The 15,089-nt window shown below is 43.6% G+C and overlaps 1 protein-coding gene across 1 annotated transcript in view; it reads left to right on the top strand.

Moving 5' to 3' along the window:
* The window catches only part of DQX1 (DEAQ-box RNA dependent ATPase 1), a 97,742-nt gene that overhangs the window by 43,016 nt on the left and 39,637 nt on the right, over window positions 1-15,089 (top strand). Inside the window, exons 8-9 of the mRNA XM_085873746.1 lie at window positions 8,634-8,745; window positions 10,048-10,203. Coding sequence (XP_085729872.1) covers window positions 8,634-8,745; window positions 10,048-10,203 — 268 coding nt within the window. The remainder of the gene's footprint in view (window positions 1-8,633; window positions 8,746-10,047; window positions 10,204-15,089) is intronic.

Here is a 15,089-nt window from a genome sequence, read left to right as displayed (position 1 = left end):
GACCAGATATCACACTGAGGTACAAAAAAGAGAAGGAGGCATTGCTAATTGAGGTATCGATACCAGTGATTTTGGACAAAACAATGCAGACATCAAGAAAATGAACAGATACTAAGATCTCAAGAATTATTTGAAAAGATCCTGGAAGCTTAAGAATGCCAAAGTTGTACCAGTGATGGTTGAAGCTATGCGAATTATGATGAAGAACCTCACAGAGATATTAAAAACCATCCCTGGGAATAATACTACAAACAAACTACAGTTGGAAGCTGTCCAGGGATCAGCGACGATCCTGAAGAGAGACCTCGGCACAAAACTTTGACAACAGAAAACTTCACAGCTTGGTCCATGAATCGTGACCCCTTACCGAAATGAAGGTGGATACTTCAAGCCCACCTTGGAAGAACCCCGCCCAGGAAGAACTCCATTACCCATTCTGAAACCCGCATATGTACACACACACACACACACACACACACACACACACACACACACACACACACACACACACACACACACACACACACACACACACACACACACACACACACACACCGGTGCCTTTGTGGTAATACAGTTTATGTACATACACATACACGTAAATGTACACATGCATAAAGTGCATAAAAATGACAAATACAGGCATTTACTTTAAAACAGAGTTCTTTGAAAAGAGGAATTAAAGTAGGAAATTATCGAAATTCAATTCAAAAATATATCAAGTCTCAGAGCACAAAATGTCAATCGATGCGCTATGCCTTCACAGCAAGATCATGGCATGCACGTGTTCGGATGGACCTCATTGTTTTTATATATGTATCAATGTCGAAGTGAGAGGTGGATTGTATTAGGAGATCACACAAAAAGGTAAAACAAAACGATGTCCTGTAAAAATAAAATTGCACATTTTCAGCGGATGAGACACCTCCGGAGGCACCCACCGCACAGCACCGCAGGGCCCAGCACAGGCGGAAACGTACGTCTGTCTAATCGATGTCAGATTGAAAGCATGGGTACTTTTACCGAAACTTTTTCTGGTTTTCATCAATGATCTCTCCGACTCTCTGGAAAATCCTCTATCTCTTTGCTGATGACTCCACCCTCTGCCGTACCATCTGTCATCCCTCAGGTCGGCAAGCAGCAGCTTCTTCACGCTATGCAGACCTGGATAAAATCACAAGCTGGTCTTTCAACCCTAACACATCTCACACTCTCACTATGTCTCTCTGAACGGATTGTCTGGAACCCCACCCCCCCCCCCCACCTACTTTCTCAACAATCCTCTTGAAGAAGTCCTTTCATTCAAGCTTCTGGCTCTCACTATCTGACATGATCTTTCCTGGGAAAACCACATTTCCAAGCTGGCCTCCAAAGCCTGTCACTAACTGGGCATCCTCGACCTTGCAGTCCTTCCTTGGTAAACCTGAGCTCCTGACCACATACAAGGCTTTCATCAGCAGCCTGATTGAGTTATTTCTCTCCCCTGTGGGGTGGTACTCCTGCCTCTCACTTTTCTTGGCTTCACGCTGTGGAAACCAAGGCATTTAGGATCATTGATATCTCCCGCGATGAGGCTGAGTCTTTGGGTCTCTCACTCTCTCACCGCAGGTAGGTCGGTGTTCTGTCTTCTACCGTCTCTTCTCCGGCCTCGTCCCCCCCCCCCCCGCCATATTTCCGCAGGGTGCTAAAGGTCCGCCAACAACCCCCTTTTGGTAAAACTACCAAAATGAACAATTACTGCTCACCTTCACTCTTTCATTCCTCTTTTTCTCCACCTTTGGAATAAAGTCCCACACTCTCTTCAATCCCACTCTTCCCTCCAGGTCTTCAAAACGGCTGTTCACCATCTCATATCTTCCTCCATCCAAAACCAGTATCTTTTCTACCCCCGTTAATCCACCCCAAACCCACCCCCTTCAAATTCACTGCTTTCCTTCCTGAAATTCCCTGTGGTGTCCATCTTGTTTACCCTGTGTGCACCACCCCCATCTCTCTCCCTTCCACAGATCTCACGTCTCTGTTCCCCACTGCTGTTTTTCCTTCCCTCTCCTGTCCCTTTTATCTCCTGCTCACCTTACTGTACGTTATGTGTGGTAGCTCTCATATGAGCCTCGACGGTGTATTCAAAAAAGAAAAGAAAAAAAATAGTGGTGATTGTTTTCGTAAATGAGATGCATCTCTGACCTGTACTCGGAATCGCTGAAATGCCTGTCGGGGTTTTGTCGAGCTCATGTATAAATAGATGTGTGTGATAGTGAGCAATTGTTGTGTTGGAGCACAGGGATAAAGTTGGGGCCTTGAAAATTGAGATTACGACTTTCATGAGCAGGTCCTCTATATTTACCCGTGAAATGACAATAGTCCCGAAGTTTTGGTTCTCCATGAGTTTCATTTTGACAAATAGAGTTTTGAAAATATTCCTTCTCATCTCTTGTTTGCGTCATTGGTTTATAAGTTTTCAGCATTATCTTAGATAATCAAATTCAGTCCTTTTCCAGTCGTTTTACAAACCCTCGTGAGGAATCTTCGCCTCTGTGTAATTCTAACTTGTATTCATCACGAATAGATGATTTGATAGGATTAACAGAAACTCCAAGGAGTGTGTTTTTGGTATTTATTAGTGTATGATTAATTTAGATTTGGAGAAACAGTGTTTATCCTTTCGAGGATACTTTCAAAATTGGCGTATATTACAAGCGGGTGTTTGATGGTTTTACTTATTTCTTTGAATGTAATGTTAGAACTTGCTTTTGGCATTTATATAAACGTTGATTTATGCTTTTTACCTCCGCCACCGAAGGTGGAAGGAGGCTATGTTTTCACCCCTTTGTCTGTTTATTTGTATGTCTGTTTGTGGACCAGTTGGGTTTGTGATGACAAATAGATTCGATTTTGGTGAAGATCCGAATACGGATCTGGATACGAGAATTCTTTGATTTTAAAAGTGATTCTTCACCATTGAAAGATGGGGCTAAAAACGGTATGATATTTCAAAAATGTATTAGGCCCGATATGTTCTCATGGATCAGGCATTGTGTGGCGGAGGTATGTGCTCTACCGAGTGCCCTTCGAGTTTACAATGATATACTCTTTCAGAACTATAATGTGGGGGGGGGGGTGTAGATAAGCAAGAACACACAATAGGAAGCACTTATTATCTTTATTTTGAACACTGAACTGCCTTTTTGGCTGCGAGTTGCATCATTGGTTGGGGGCACGGCTATGCCGCTGATGCAGTGCCCCCCTTTCCAGTACACTGGTGCTCATGTCACCTATCTCGGAAGGACGACAGGCTGAGTCAACCCCACCTAGTGTTAATTCAACAGAAATGGGGACCTTGGATCCCAAGCCACAACCCTAACCGCTAAGCCAACACCATGGTCTTTTTAATTAGGTCATCTCTTCGGGCATGACCTAATAATATTGGTGTTGAGAGGAGAGGTGACGATCCGTCCGTCCGTCCGTCCGTTGCGAAAATGACGATTTTCAAATTCTATCTCCTCCGCCATTTGTCAAGCGATCTTGAATTTGATTGTGGCATATGAATCTATGGGACAATATCTAAATTTGGTCAGGCCGGATTTTCGATTTTCGCTTTCGTGTCACGTGACTTCAAAGTTGGCAAAAAATGCGAAAATGACGATTTTCAAAATCTATCTCCTCCTACATTTCTCAAGCAATCTTGAATTTGATTGTGGCACATGAATCTATGGGACAATATCTAAATTTGGTGGGGCCGGATTTTCGATATTCGCTTTCGTGTCACGTGACTTCAAAGTTGGCAAAAAAAGCGAAAATGACGATTTTCATGCGAAAATGACGATTTTCAAAATCTATCTATCCCCTACATTTCTCAAGCGATCTTGAATTTGATTGTGGCATATGAATCTATGGGACAACATCTAAATTTGGTCAGGCCGGATTTTCGATATTCGCTTTCGTGTCACGTGACTTCAAATTTGGCAAAAAATGCAAGAATGACGATTTTCAAAATTTATCTCCTACATTTCTCAAGCGATCTTGAATTTGATTGTGGCATATGAATTTATGGGACAATATCTAAATTTGGTCGGGCTGGATTTTCGATATTCGCTTTCATTTTCGCGTCACGTGACTTCAAAGTTTGCAAAAACTGCCCTTTCTTCAGGAGGCTATATATTTTCTCGCAGAGGTGACCGTCACTCCCGCACGGGGGTAATTTTTTATTTTAAGCTTTATCTCTCTTGATAGAAGTATTATGAGCGTTTGATTGCAAGATATGTGTATCCAAAAAAGAAGATTTTCCCAATAGATAATCCCCCACCTGCCATGTTATCATCAACATTCATTTCATATCTCTGAAGTTTATCATAAACATCACAAGCGAAGAAATCTTGGAATGATGTAATGAAGTGGCGAGGATTTGTTCTCGTACAAACTGTTCCTCCACCATCATGTCGGCGTACAAAATTTTGCTCCCACATAAAACTGAAAAAGTATTCATTTCTCTCAGGGTGTTGTTAATGAGAGTTTAAAGAAATGGTTAAAGCCCTGTCACACCTTGACGATTTAGCCAGCGTATGCCGATTTATGAAAAATTTGTCTAAAACGCTGGCACACGTCGAATACGTTATGGGTACGTTTTGTATACGTTAAGAGCACGCTGAAAAACACTGCCATAAGTCGTAGTACGCTGGCTTTAAACGTTGTACTTTTGGGTTGACCTCAAATTTTGCATGCTTGAAATTTACGACGTATGCCTGCGTATGACTCGCAAATTCCGCGACGCTGGCCATAAGTTGTAGGCACGTTATGCGATCGTTGACACACGTCGACACACGTTACTTGTAAGTTACTCAGAAGTCGAAACACGTCGAGGTAATGTTTAGCGTACCTGAAACTTATTTCTAACCTATGAGTAACGTTTTGTAAGCACGCTACACGAACGTTGTTCACACTTCGCAACACGTTACTTGAAAAAGACGTAGACATATTTGACGTCTTCAGGACGACAACAGAACTTAATGAACGCGTTTCTAACTTACAGATACCGTATAATGGCGTATTGGCAGCGATTAGGGGAATTGGTATATACAAATTACCCCCGTGCGGGAGTGACGGTCATCTCTGCGAGAAAATATATAGCCTCCTGAAGGTAGGGCAGTTTTTGCAAACTTTGAATTCACGTGACACGAAAACGACAGCGAATATCGAAAATCTGGCCTGACAAAATTTAGATATTGTCCCATAGATTCATATGCCACAATCAAATTCAAGATCGCTTGAGAAATGTAGGAGGAGATAGATTTTGAAAATCGTCATTTTCACAACGGATGGACGGACGGATCGAAGGACATCTACACCCATATTATTAGGTCATGCTCGAAGACATGACCTAAAAAGGGGCTTCGCAGGAGGAACCCGTCTCTTTTTTAGACTTCGTGGTGAGTACATGTCCATGTCATTCCGAGAGATGGAGGATATGGCAAGGCTGAGACGACAATACCTACCTGTCCTCCAACATCAACATGACCTCATCGAGTTGACACTGCACCAGTTGCGTGCCAATAGAGCCGGGAGAAGAAGACGTGAACGGAGGAGAAGGAACTGGGTCAGACCATGGATCGGGAGGCGACGCCATTACGGCATATATGACCAGCTCATAGTGGAACTCCGGAACAAGGACCATGCATCCTTCATCAACTTCCTGCGAATGCCCCCAGCGATGTTCGACGAGCTGCTAGCCAGAGTGGGTCCAAGGATAACCAAGCATTATTATTAAATCATTTCAATAGTCCAGTGGAAGCGATTTAACTCGTTCAATGGAAACGATTTCAATTGCCGAGCACCAGCGTCCAAAAACAATAGGCGAGTGACGCATTTATTAAAAGTGAAGTTGCAGCCTATGAATGGAATACCTCACGTAATCGTCGACGATACGCTGCCACGCTATGCATACGTTAGACTATCGTTGGGCATAGGTTGTGGATGCCTAAAACACGCTAATCAATCGTTGGTTTAACTTATGTATAAGTTATCGAAGTGTTCTGTGTTCATTACTCGTACATTATGCATTTGTCCAAGTCGTTTTGAATACTTTTAAAACTGAAACAAAAAATAGTTCATCGTGGGAATGAAAAAAAAATTTAACCTAAAAGAACATCGAACAATGGTGCAAAGTCGTCTCCTATTCGTGGATGCAACGAGGATCCATCATCACCCACACCCTCCCCATCATGCTCACCTACTCCTACTCCTACTGACACGCTCACCTTCTACTACTATTACTACTACTGACATGCTCAACTACTACTACTACTACTACTGACACGCTCACCGACTACTACTACTACTGCTTCTTCTGACATGCTCACCTACTACTACTACTACTACTACTACTACTACTACTACTACTACTACTGATACTACTGACATTGACATCATCTCAACATGGAGTCTGGAACACTGACGGGTTCCTCTTGTGAAGCCCATTTGTATATACCAATTCCCCTAAACGCTGCCAATACGCTATTATGTGGTAGATGTAAGTTAGAAATACGTTCAGTAAGTTCTGTGGTCGTCCGGAAGACGTCAATCAAATTCGTCTACATACGACAATGTGCGTTTGAGATACGTTACACAAAGGTTCAAAGCACGCTACTCATAGGTTCAAAGCACATTACTCATTGGTTAAAAATTAAGTTTCGGGTATGCTAAACATTACCTCGACGTGTTTTGACTTATGAGTAACTTACAAGTAATGTGTGTCCGTGTGTCAACGATCGCGGAGCGTGTCGAGAACTTCTGCCAGCGTATGCGGAACTTGTGAGCCATACGTCGAGTATGTCGTAAAATTTTCAGCATGCTTGAAATTTCACGACGTACTAGACGTACCACGGAATATGACAGCATACTTCCTCGTTCTTCAGCGTGCTCCTAACGTATACACAACTTACCCATACCGTATCCGACGTGTCCCAGCGTTTTACACACATTTTTCATCGGTCGGCATACGCTGGCTAAATCGTCAAGGTGTGACTGCGATGTTGACACTTCCAATTCTCAGGCGGTTATGATTTAAATCGGCGTGCGGCAGGTTTTTAACAGAGAACGCCACGAGTTCGTCGGTGATACGTGCAGCGTGCTATGACTAAGTTAAACTATCGTTGGGCATAGGTTGTGAACGCCGACAACAGGCTAACCATTCGTTGGTATAAGTTATCTATAACACAACGAAACGTTATGTGCCCGTTACTAATACATTATACATACGACCAACACGTTATGAATACGACCAAAACTTAAAAAAAAAACCTCAAAACTTCAGCGTACGCCAACGTTTTACGTGCATTTTTATACGTTGCCATTGCTGGCTAAAACGTCAAGGTGTGACAGCGCCTTTAACCAAAACAACTGTTTCAGCTATTGATGTTGGTTCGGGTTCATTATTTTTATATGGCCTTTAAATGCTTCATCAGTGACTTTCAACCACAAGCTCAGGTGAGCTTTGTGCATGTGCTTGAAGGTGTTTCTTGTTGCTCTCTTTCAACAAGTCCTTTGAGCAGACATTACAATGTAGTTTTAGCTCACCTGTACTTTAGTCAGGTGAGCTTATGCAATTGAGCAGTGTCCGTAGGTCAGTCAGTCAATCAGTCAGTGAGTCAGTAAACACTTCACTTATTATCGCTTAAACCAAGCACACGATTTTGATGAAACTTATGCACAAGATTCATATCCGATGCCTAATGAAGGTTTATTGACCGCATCATAATCCGCGCTCACTAAGGGGGTATATTGGGGTTTGTTTAGACACCTCCCAAATAGGTATGTGCTCTCTTCTCCGAAACTTGACCGCAACCTTCATCACCTGTGATGTACCAAAGTGTATCAACCACATCAAAATCTGCGCTCACTAACAGTGGTTAGTGGCAGTGGTTGCCAAGCTATGACTTTTGTTTTTTTTGTAAACAGTCCAGGCTCGTGGAAGAGCTAGAACATTGAACGCAACAGGACAAAAAAGGAACAGTGGAGGATGGTGGGGGCGGGGGGGGGGAGAGGGGGCAACAGTGGAGTTGAAGCACAAAATAGATGGGTGGATTACATGCACACAAACATTGGGGTAGGGAGGAATGGGGGGACAGGATAGACACAGAAGGAAACTTCTCCCATCCTCTCCCTCTCCCCCCTCTCTCTCCCCCCTCTTCTCTCCGATGCTACAGTTGAGTGCCTTCCTTTTAGGAGAGATGCTCACTCGTCGCCATTTATATGGAATGCCAACATGAAATTCCTTCCCATTGGATGAGTGATGTCATTTGTTGGCTCGTTGTGACTCACATCATTGAGCTTGTGGTATCAGTAGGTGGCTCCAGGTTGTTTTATTAATTTTATCAAAAGGTAGTTTTTTTCAGACTTGTGTTTCTTTATAATGTGCTCTGCACAACTAGTCCTTGTATTATTACTTTCATATGACATGGGTGAAATCGTCTCTTCCTTTTTGTTGTTGTTGTTGTTTATTTTTGTTCTTATGAGTGCTTTAATCACAGTGGGAATCATTTTTAAATAGCCACAAAGAAACAACATTTCCTCTTTCGTTCTTTACTACACGCTGGCCTAATGGTGCTATGCTTGTCTTTAGTGCATGCTGTGCTCTGCAGGTGTATAATCCAAGGATCCGTGCCGAGTCATCAGTCATTCGACCGATCAGCCTTAACCAGGCAGAGGCTCGACGTTTGAGAGCATCTGCTGGCTGCACCCGGGGTCCTCCAGGTGAGGGATGCAGAGGACATGGAATTGACTCTCGGCGACTTGATTTGAGATGCGTAGAGCTGAACACGGTGTGTTGTGGAAGTATTGCGTCAAATTGGGGCAGAATGCGTGCGCGGGAAGAATATGACGACGTATGATCGTGACACTTGCCGAGAAGAAATTCAGAGGTGTGGGTGTTGTGCATAAAATATGATGCCCGTCTTGTAACATGAGCCCTGGAGGGTGGTGTGCGTTTGGGAAATGTGCTGAGTGTGCAATTATAGCATGCCTCACAAGAATTATTGCCACGACCGGGTAATTTTCCACTGGAGTGGCATCAGCTACTGTAAGCATTGTGTAATGAATGCTCATGCATTTGGCTGAGACAGAGTGAGCATTACTTGTGCATTGAGCTCCCATGAAGAACCATACTGGGTTTATTCATACATTAGCTGGAAAAAAGCATTCTGTCCATACTTGTAGATTGATAGCATGTTTGTAATGAGCACAGCAACTCAGACTGTGTCAATGTCTCTGCCTCTTGGGCATGAAGTGGTAAAGCACAGATGCTGTACACCCCAGTGGGAGGGAGGGGGTATACGGGAGGGGTCAAAATAATTTGATAGATGAAAGCTGCTGGACTGCAGTAGTGTTTCTGGCAGTATTCAGCTGTTTGCATCATGAGCTTTCCAATACAAAGTGTAAATTTTCATGCACTGTTCAACATACTCTGACAGTCCAGATGCTCGACTTTGCAGATAATAAATCAACCCCATCCCCCAACTGCCCCCCCTCCAACCTCATCCCACCCTTCGTCACAAAAAATGTTTACCTTCTCATAAGGACACCTGCGCTTGGCGACTGCAGTCGGAATGCATTTTTTATTTTGGCTCTTCCTTGCAGAGAGACGAGCAACAGAATGATAAACAAAAGTGATTGCACACCAACGAAGTGCTGCTGCCTTCATTACCGCACGACGCATGGCCAATCATCATCCATTCGTGGCCAAAAATATTTTACCATTGCACACCATCTGCCCTGATTTTCAGAGCAGCCGTTCTTGGACCAGCTGCCACTAAGCTCATCGTCTCACAGGATAAAGAAAAAAAATTGAATGCCATTTCATTTGCAGAGATGTATCAGACGTCATCAATTCATTCAGCACCAATGACCCCTTCTCCAAAAACTTCCTCCACCCCCTTGCCACCTCCCATGCCCCTCCGTTGCTCTTTGATTTGCCAACTCTTTCCTTTGTCGTGTTTTAAGGAAAATGGCTTGAAATTGATTTCACTCCTGTGGTTTGATGTGTTGGTGTCCCAACAGGCCGATGTTTTCGCCTCTACCCAAATGAGGCGATGTCAAAAATGCCTGCCGTGTCACCTGCCGCCATCCTCGAGTCAAACTTGACAGGTGTTGTGCTGTTGCTAAAAAGGCTGGATGTGGCCGGCATGGGACAGTGCAACTTTGTTGAGCAACCTGGTACGTGCGAGCGGGTATGTTCGTGGACACTTTTAACCCAACTTGAATGGGGGAGATTTTGAGCTCTTCCTGACTAAGGGTGGGAGTTATTGGGGGGGGGGGAGCTACTTTAGAGTCCCTATATAGTAGGACTAGCGACAACTTGCAATTTGAAGTCATTTTGTATCTGTCTAGTGTGGCACACCGAACCTCGAGTCAGTTTGCTAATGGAGCTGTCTTTCTCTGCAGCCAAAAGGGATATGATTGTATTTAATGATTTATTTTCATTCTTCCAACGTATCAGCATAACCACACAATCAGACGATTTACCCTTTAAAACATATTGCAGAATCTGAAAAAATGAAGTGCAATGTGCGAGTAAAGGTTGACACTGATGAGTGCCTCCTTTGAGGTGTACAGAGTGTGTGAGTAGAAGAAACACATGGGTCGTGACAGAATGCAGAAATTTGAAAGAAGTGGTTTAAGGAAAGTGAAAGAGAAATGGAGGGACACCATCCATGCCAGATGCACACACCATCAAGAGAGTGGAGAATTAGAAAAGATAACAATTGTGAGTGAAAGAAAAGAAAAGAGAAAGCACTTGAGTTGATTGATTGATTGATTGATCGATTGTGTGCTCTGCCTGAAGGTATGTCCTTGGTTGCTGAAGCAGTTTCTTGGTAAGGGTGATGTGAGGAGGTTTGTCATTGCCTTTCCAACAACAACAAAAAAATCAAGGGCAGGAATTTGTAATTTGGTCATGGCACCTGCGATGACTCACCGACTCTTTGCGAGTGACACCGTGGGATCTTTAATGTCCACCAACTCATGCCAGCAGATGGGACGTCCAGCTTAACGTCTATCCGAGGAACGGCACACACATTGATTAAATTACCCTTCATGTGAAGCACTGAGGTGACATTTTGTAGCTGGGTCAGGTTTCAATCCCAGGCTCGACAGCTTAGAGATTTGTGTACACGTCCAGGCCATCCTGCCATCCCCTTAAGAAGATGTGGATAGGGAAAGTTTTTCTTTGCAATCAAACGACAAAGTAAGGAACGCTTCGACACAAGCAGCGAGCTGATGCTGAATTGCCTCTTAGCCAGACGTACTTGTTCGTCCGTGGACGAACCACAGATATCGTGCCTTGCTTTAGAAGCCATTGTGACGGATGGTGTGGAGGTAGTACGAGAAGAAGGGGAGACATCCAAGTCCTGGAAGCAAGCGCTCAATATAATTTGATAGTTCAGTGTATTTTGGACATCCAATGCAACAATTTTTGTCCCTTACACTTTCTCTTGAAAAAAAAGGAATTTCTCTCCAACGATCATTGCGGATGAATCGGCAGTGAAAGTAGAGACAGGATGATTGAATGCAAGTTAAACGTTTTGACCTCAAACAATGGCATGCGGCTGAAATGGTTTGTGGCACCGCTGCTTAAAAAGGAACCACAAAATTATGGTGCTGCGAAAGCATCAAGTGCAACAAAGTGTCTGTGTTGGACAAATTGTGAGAGGAAGCAAGTGATCTGAAGCCGTTGTTATACATGGGAGTAAAAGTTGCAAATTGAAATTGAGTAAGTGTATTCACTCAAGTTTGCTAATTCTGCCGTAGGCCCTGCATGGCTGAATGGATGAGCTATTTAATCCTTGGCTAGTAAAAGGCTAACCAATTTTTCATATTTGGCAGCTGTTTGTTTGTAAAGACATTGCACAAATGGATATGCTGCATCGAAACTTTTTTTTTCTCCCCACCCCTCGCCCCTCCCCAGAGTTATATTTTAAACGATGCGAGTAGGCTTAAAATATAGGATGGGCTAATATTTTAGCATTTCCATCTGAACTCCGGGATCATGAGATGGGGCAAACCCACAGATCATCCCCCATCCAAAATGATGATCTATTCTACCCCCGTTAACTCTCACCTCGCCCTCAAGCCCACCTCCTTCCAAATTTTATTTTTGCCTTCCTAAGAATTTACTTCTGTGTCCATCTTGTCCACCCCACACATCCTCCCCCTACCCCTCACCCCTTCGCACACCCATTATTTGTCCGTCACCTTCCAATTTACCCTTCAACCCTGCTGTTGGTGTTTCCCCCCTCTCTTTCTTGTCTTTCTTTTGGTCTGTTGCATCCTTCATCCGTTCAGTGTTCTAGCTCTTCCACGACCCTCGACTTTGTATCTAAAAAATAAAATAATTTCCCACTTTTGAATTCCATATATCATGTGTAAGTTTGTCTGCTGTCTGTGAAAGTCATTTTTGTAATAATCGGTGTACGAGGTCAAAGTCCTGGTGTTGGCTTAATGGTTAAGGTGGTGGGCTTTGGATCGTAGGGTCCTGAGTTCAAATCCCGCTCAGCTGTTGAATTAATACCTGGTGGGGTTGACTCTGCCTGTCATCCTTCCGAGGTCGGCAAAATGAGTGCCAGCATGCTGGTATACTGTGTCGGAGTGGTGACCCGTCCAGGATTGTGCCCAAATAGCCAAGGAGACTGCTCAAGCAGCACCAACGCTTTGCACAGAGTATGGTCCCAATGGATGGATGGATGGAGGTTGACCCAGCCTGTCATCCTTCCGAGGTTGGCAAAATGAGCACCAGCTTGCTGGTATCCTGTGTCGGAGTGGCGACCCATCCAGGATTGTGCCCAATAGCCAAGGAGACTGCTGAGGCAGCACCAATGCTCTGCATAGAGTATGGTCCCAATGGATGGATGGATGTAGGTAAAAGTCGACTTTTTCACTGATGTCGTCGTCCATGTCATCTACGTGCAAGCTCGACCACGAGATGTGGATCGAGGTTTAAAAAGCATGGACTACACTTTTTGAACATAACCGAGTCCTGCATTCGTCGTCATCATATTCATCTTCTGAAATGCATTTTATTACTGTTTTAATGAGTTTATTTTTCTCATCGTCTTATGTTCAAGCATTGTTTGCAAAGCTGTTTTGTGTGTTTCTCCAATTGTGAGAGCAAACCTTTTGAACATTGTTTGGTTATGACTGTTCGTGTTTCTCCGAGATACCCAGAATGCTTTGACTAATTTTGTGCGGCAGTTGCCAGATGTCATTTTCACTCCACAAACGTTCATTCACCTGTCTTTCTATGATTGGAATACAAAGTGCACGTTAACCCTCAAGACGATCCTCGTGTGCATGTTATTATTGCAATATGCTTATTCAAATGTTTGTTATCCCCATTCCTTTTGAAAAAAATTGGGGGATATTGTAATCGGCTTTGTCTGTCTGTCTGTCTGTCTGTCTTTGTCTGTCCGTCCGTCGCACTGTCTCCTCCTAAATGGTTGGACAGAAATTCGACAAACTTGGAAGTTATGATCACCATATGGCACCAAGGTGCAAGAGCAGTGTCACATTGGCCCTGCCCCTTGCGGCGGGATCAAAATGTTCAATGCTGAAAAATGCAATTACGAGCACATTTGAAAACATTTCAAAATGAAACTTTTTGTATGTGCAAAAAACAATGAGGGACAAATGAAATTTCGAACAATTTATTTTTGAGTTGACCCCCCCCCCCCCAGTTCATACTGCTGGGGGTCGGGACATAGGATCACGCAGGGCTCAAAATGAATGTCGCAGAGATAAATATGGGAAAAAAAATTTTATCTCAAAATTTAAAATTGTGTCATCCCTGGTGGAATTTTTTTGCCATCTTTCTACTTTCCTTTAGGTGGGAATCGTGGGGATTTGCAATAGCATGCCATCGACTTTGCTTGAGTTTGTTATGGAAAAAACAATTTGACTGTGGACGTGCAGCAAATGTGATTAAATTTCATTGAGCGATCAAGAGTACATTGCGACCTTAACTTTTAGTTCTTTTTTTGTACATGGTCAAGGTTCATTGAAGAGCTAGGACACAGAACATATCAGGACACAACATAACAAAGCGAACTGCAGGAGAAAGGGGAAACACCAACAGCAGGGTGGAGAGATAAACACAAGGCAATTCGACCCAGGTGGAGGCCATTCAGCCCATCATGCCTGCACCTCGTCAACACCACATCAACCCATCTACACAAGATCAAAAGAGGAAAATACAAAAAAAAATTTAATTTATTTTATGTAGTGTTTTTTGTGGGTTTTTATTTTTGTAGTTTTTCTATCCCCCCCCCCGGGGGGGGAGGGGGGCATGGACTTGGTTAAAAGCCACACAACATCAACCACACAGCACCCCTTGACGAGACCCCCACCAACAGCACTCCATACACATGCACACATTCATCCATCAATGCTCAAACTACCTAAAAGTCCTGTCAACATCCCCATACCCCTCGATCTCCATAACTTCCAGGTACCTATCTAATTCTAATTGAAACTTATCTACTGTTTCTGTTGCCACCACCTTTCCAGGGAAGCCATTCAATGCATTAACTACTCTCTGAGTAAAAGTCCCCTGCCTTGCTACTGTCTTAATTCTCTTCTTTACTCTCAAGCTATGGCCCCTGATCCTATCACTGTCTCCTCTGTTGAATAATTCATCTGCACTTATTTTATCGATACCCTTCATTATTTTAAACATCTCGATCATATCTCCTCGTAGCCACCTCCTTTCTAGTGAATATAGCCCTGTCTCCTTCAGCCGCTCCTCATAGCTGAGTCCAGCTCGACCCAGAATCAATCCTGTAGCCCTGCGCTGAACCTTCTCTATGGCATCAATGTCCTTCCTGAATTGTGGTGACCAAAACGGCACACAATATTCTAGATGTGGCCCTCACTAAATTCCTGTACAATGTTAACACCACCTCTTTTGATTTATAAATTATCCCCCTTCGAATGCAACCTAAACCATATTTGCTTTTCCTATAGCTGCCTGGCATTGTGCTGCCTGTTTACCTCCCATATCTATTACCACCCCCAGATCCTTCTCCTGTGTGACACACTCCAAAATTACC

Source organism: Eptatretus burgeri, chromosome 1 (genome assembly GCF_056783735.1).
Source record: "Eptatretus burgeri isolate ZD-2024b chromosome 1, Ebu_testis_v1, whole genome shotgun sequence".
NCBI lineage: Eukaryota > Metazoa > Chordata > Myxini > Myxiniformes > Myxinidae > Eptatretus > Eptatretus burgeri.
This window is presented reverse-complemented; position numbering and strand designations above follow the sequence as displayed.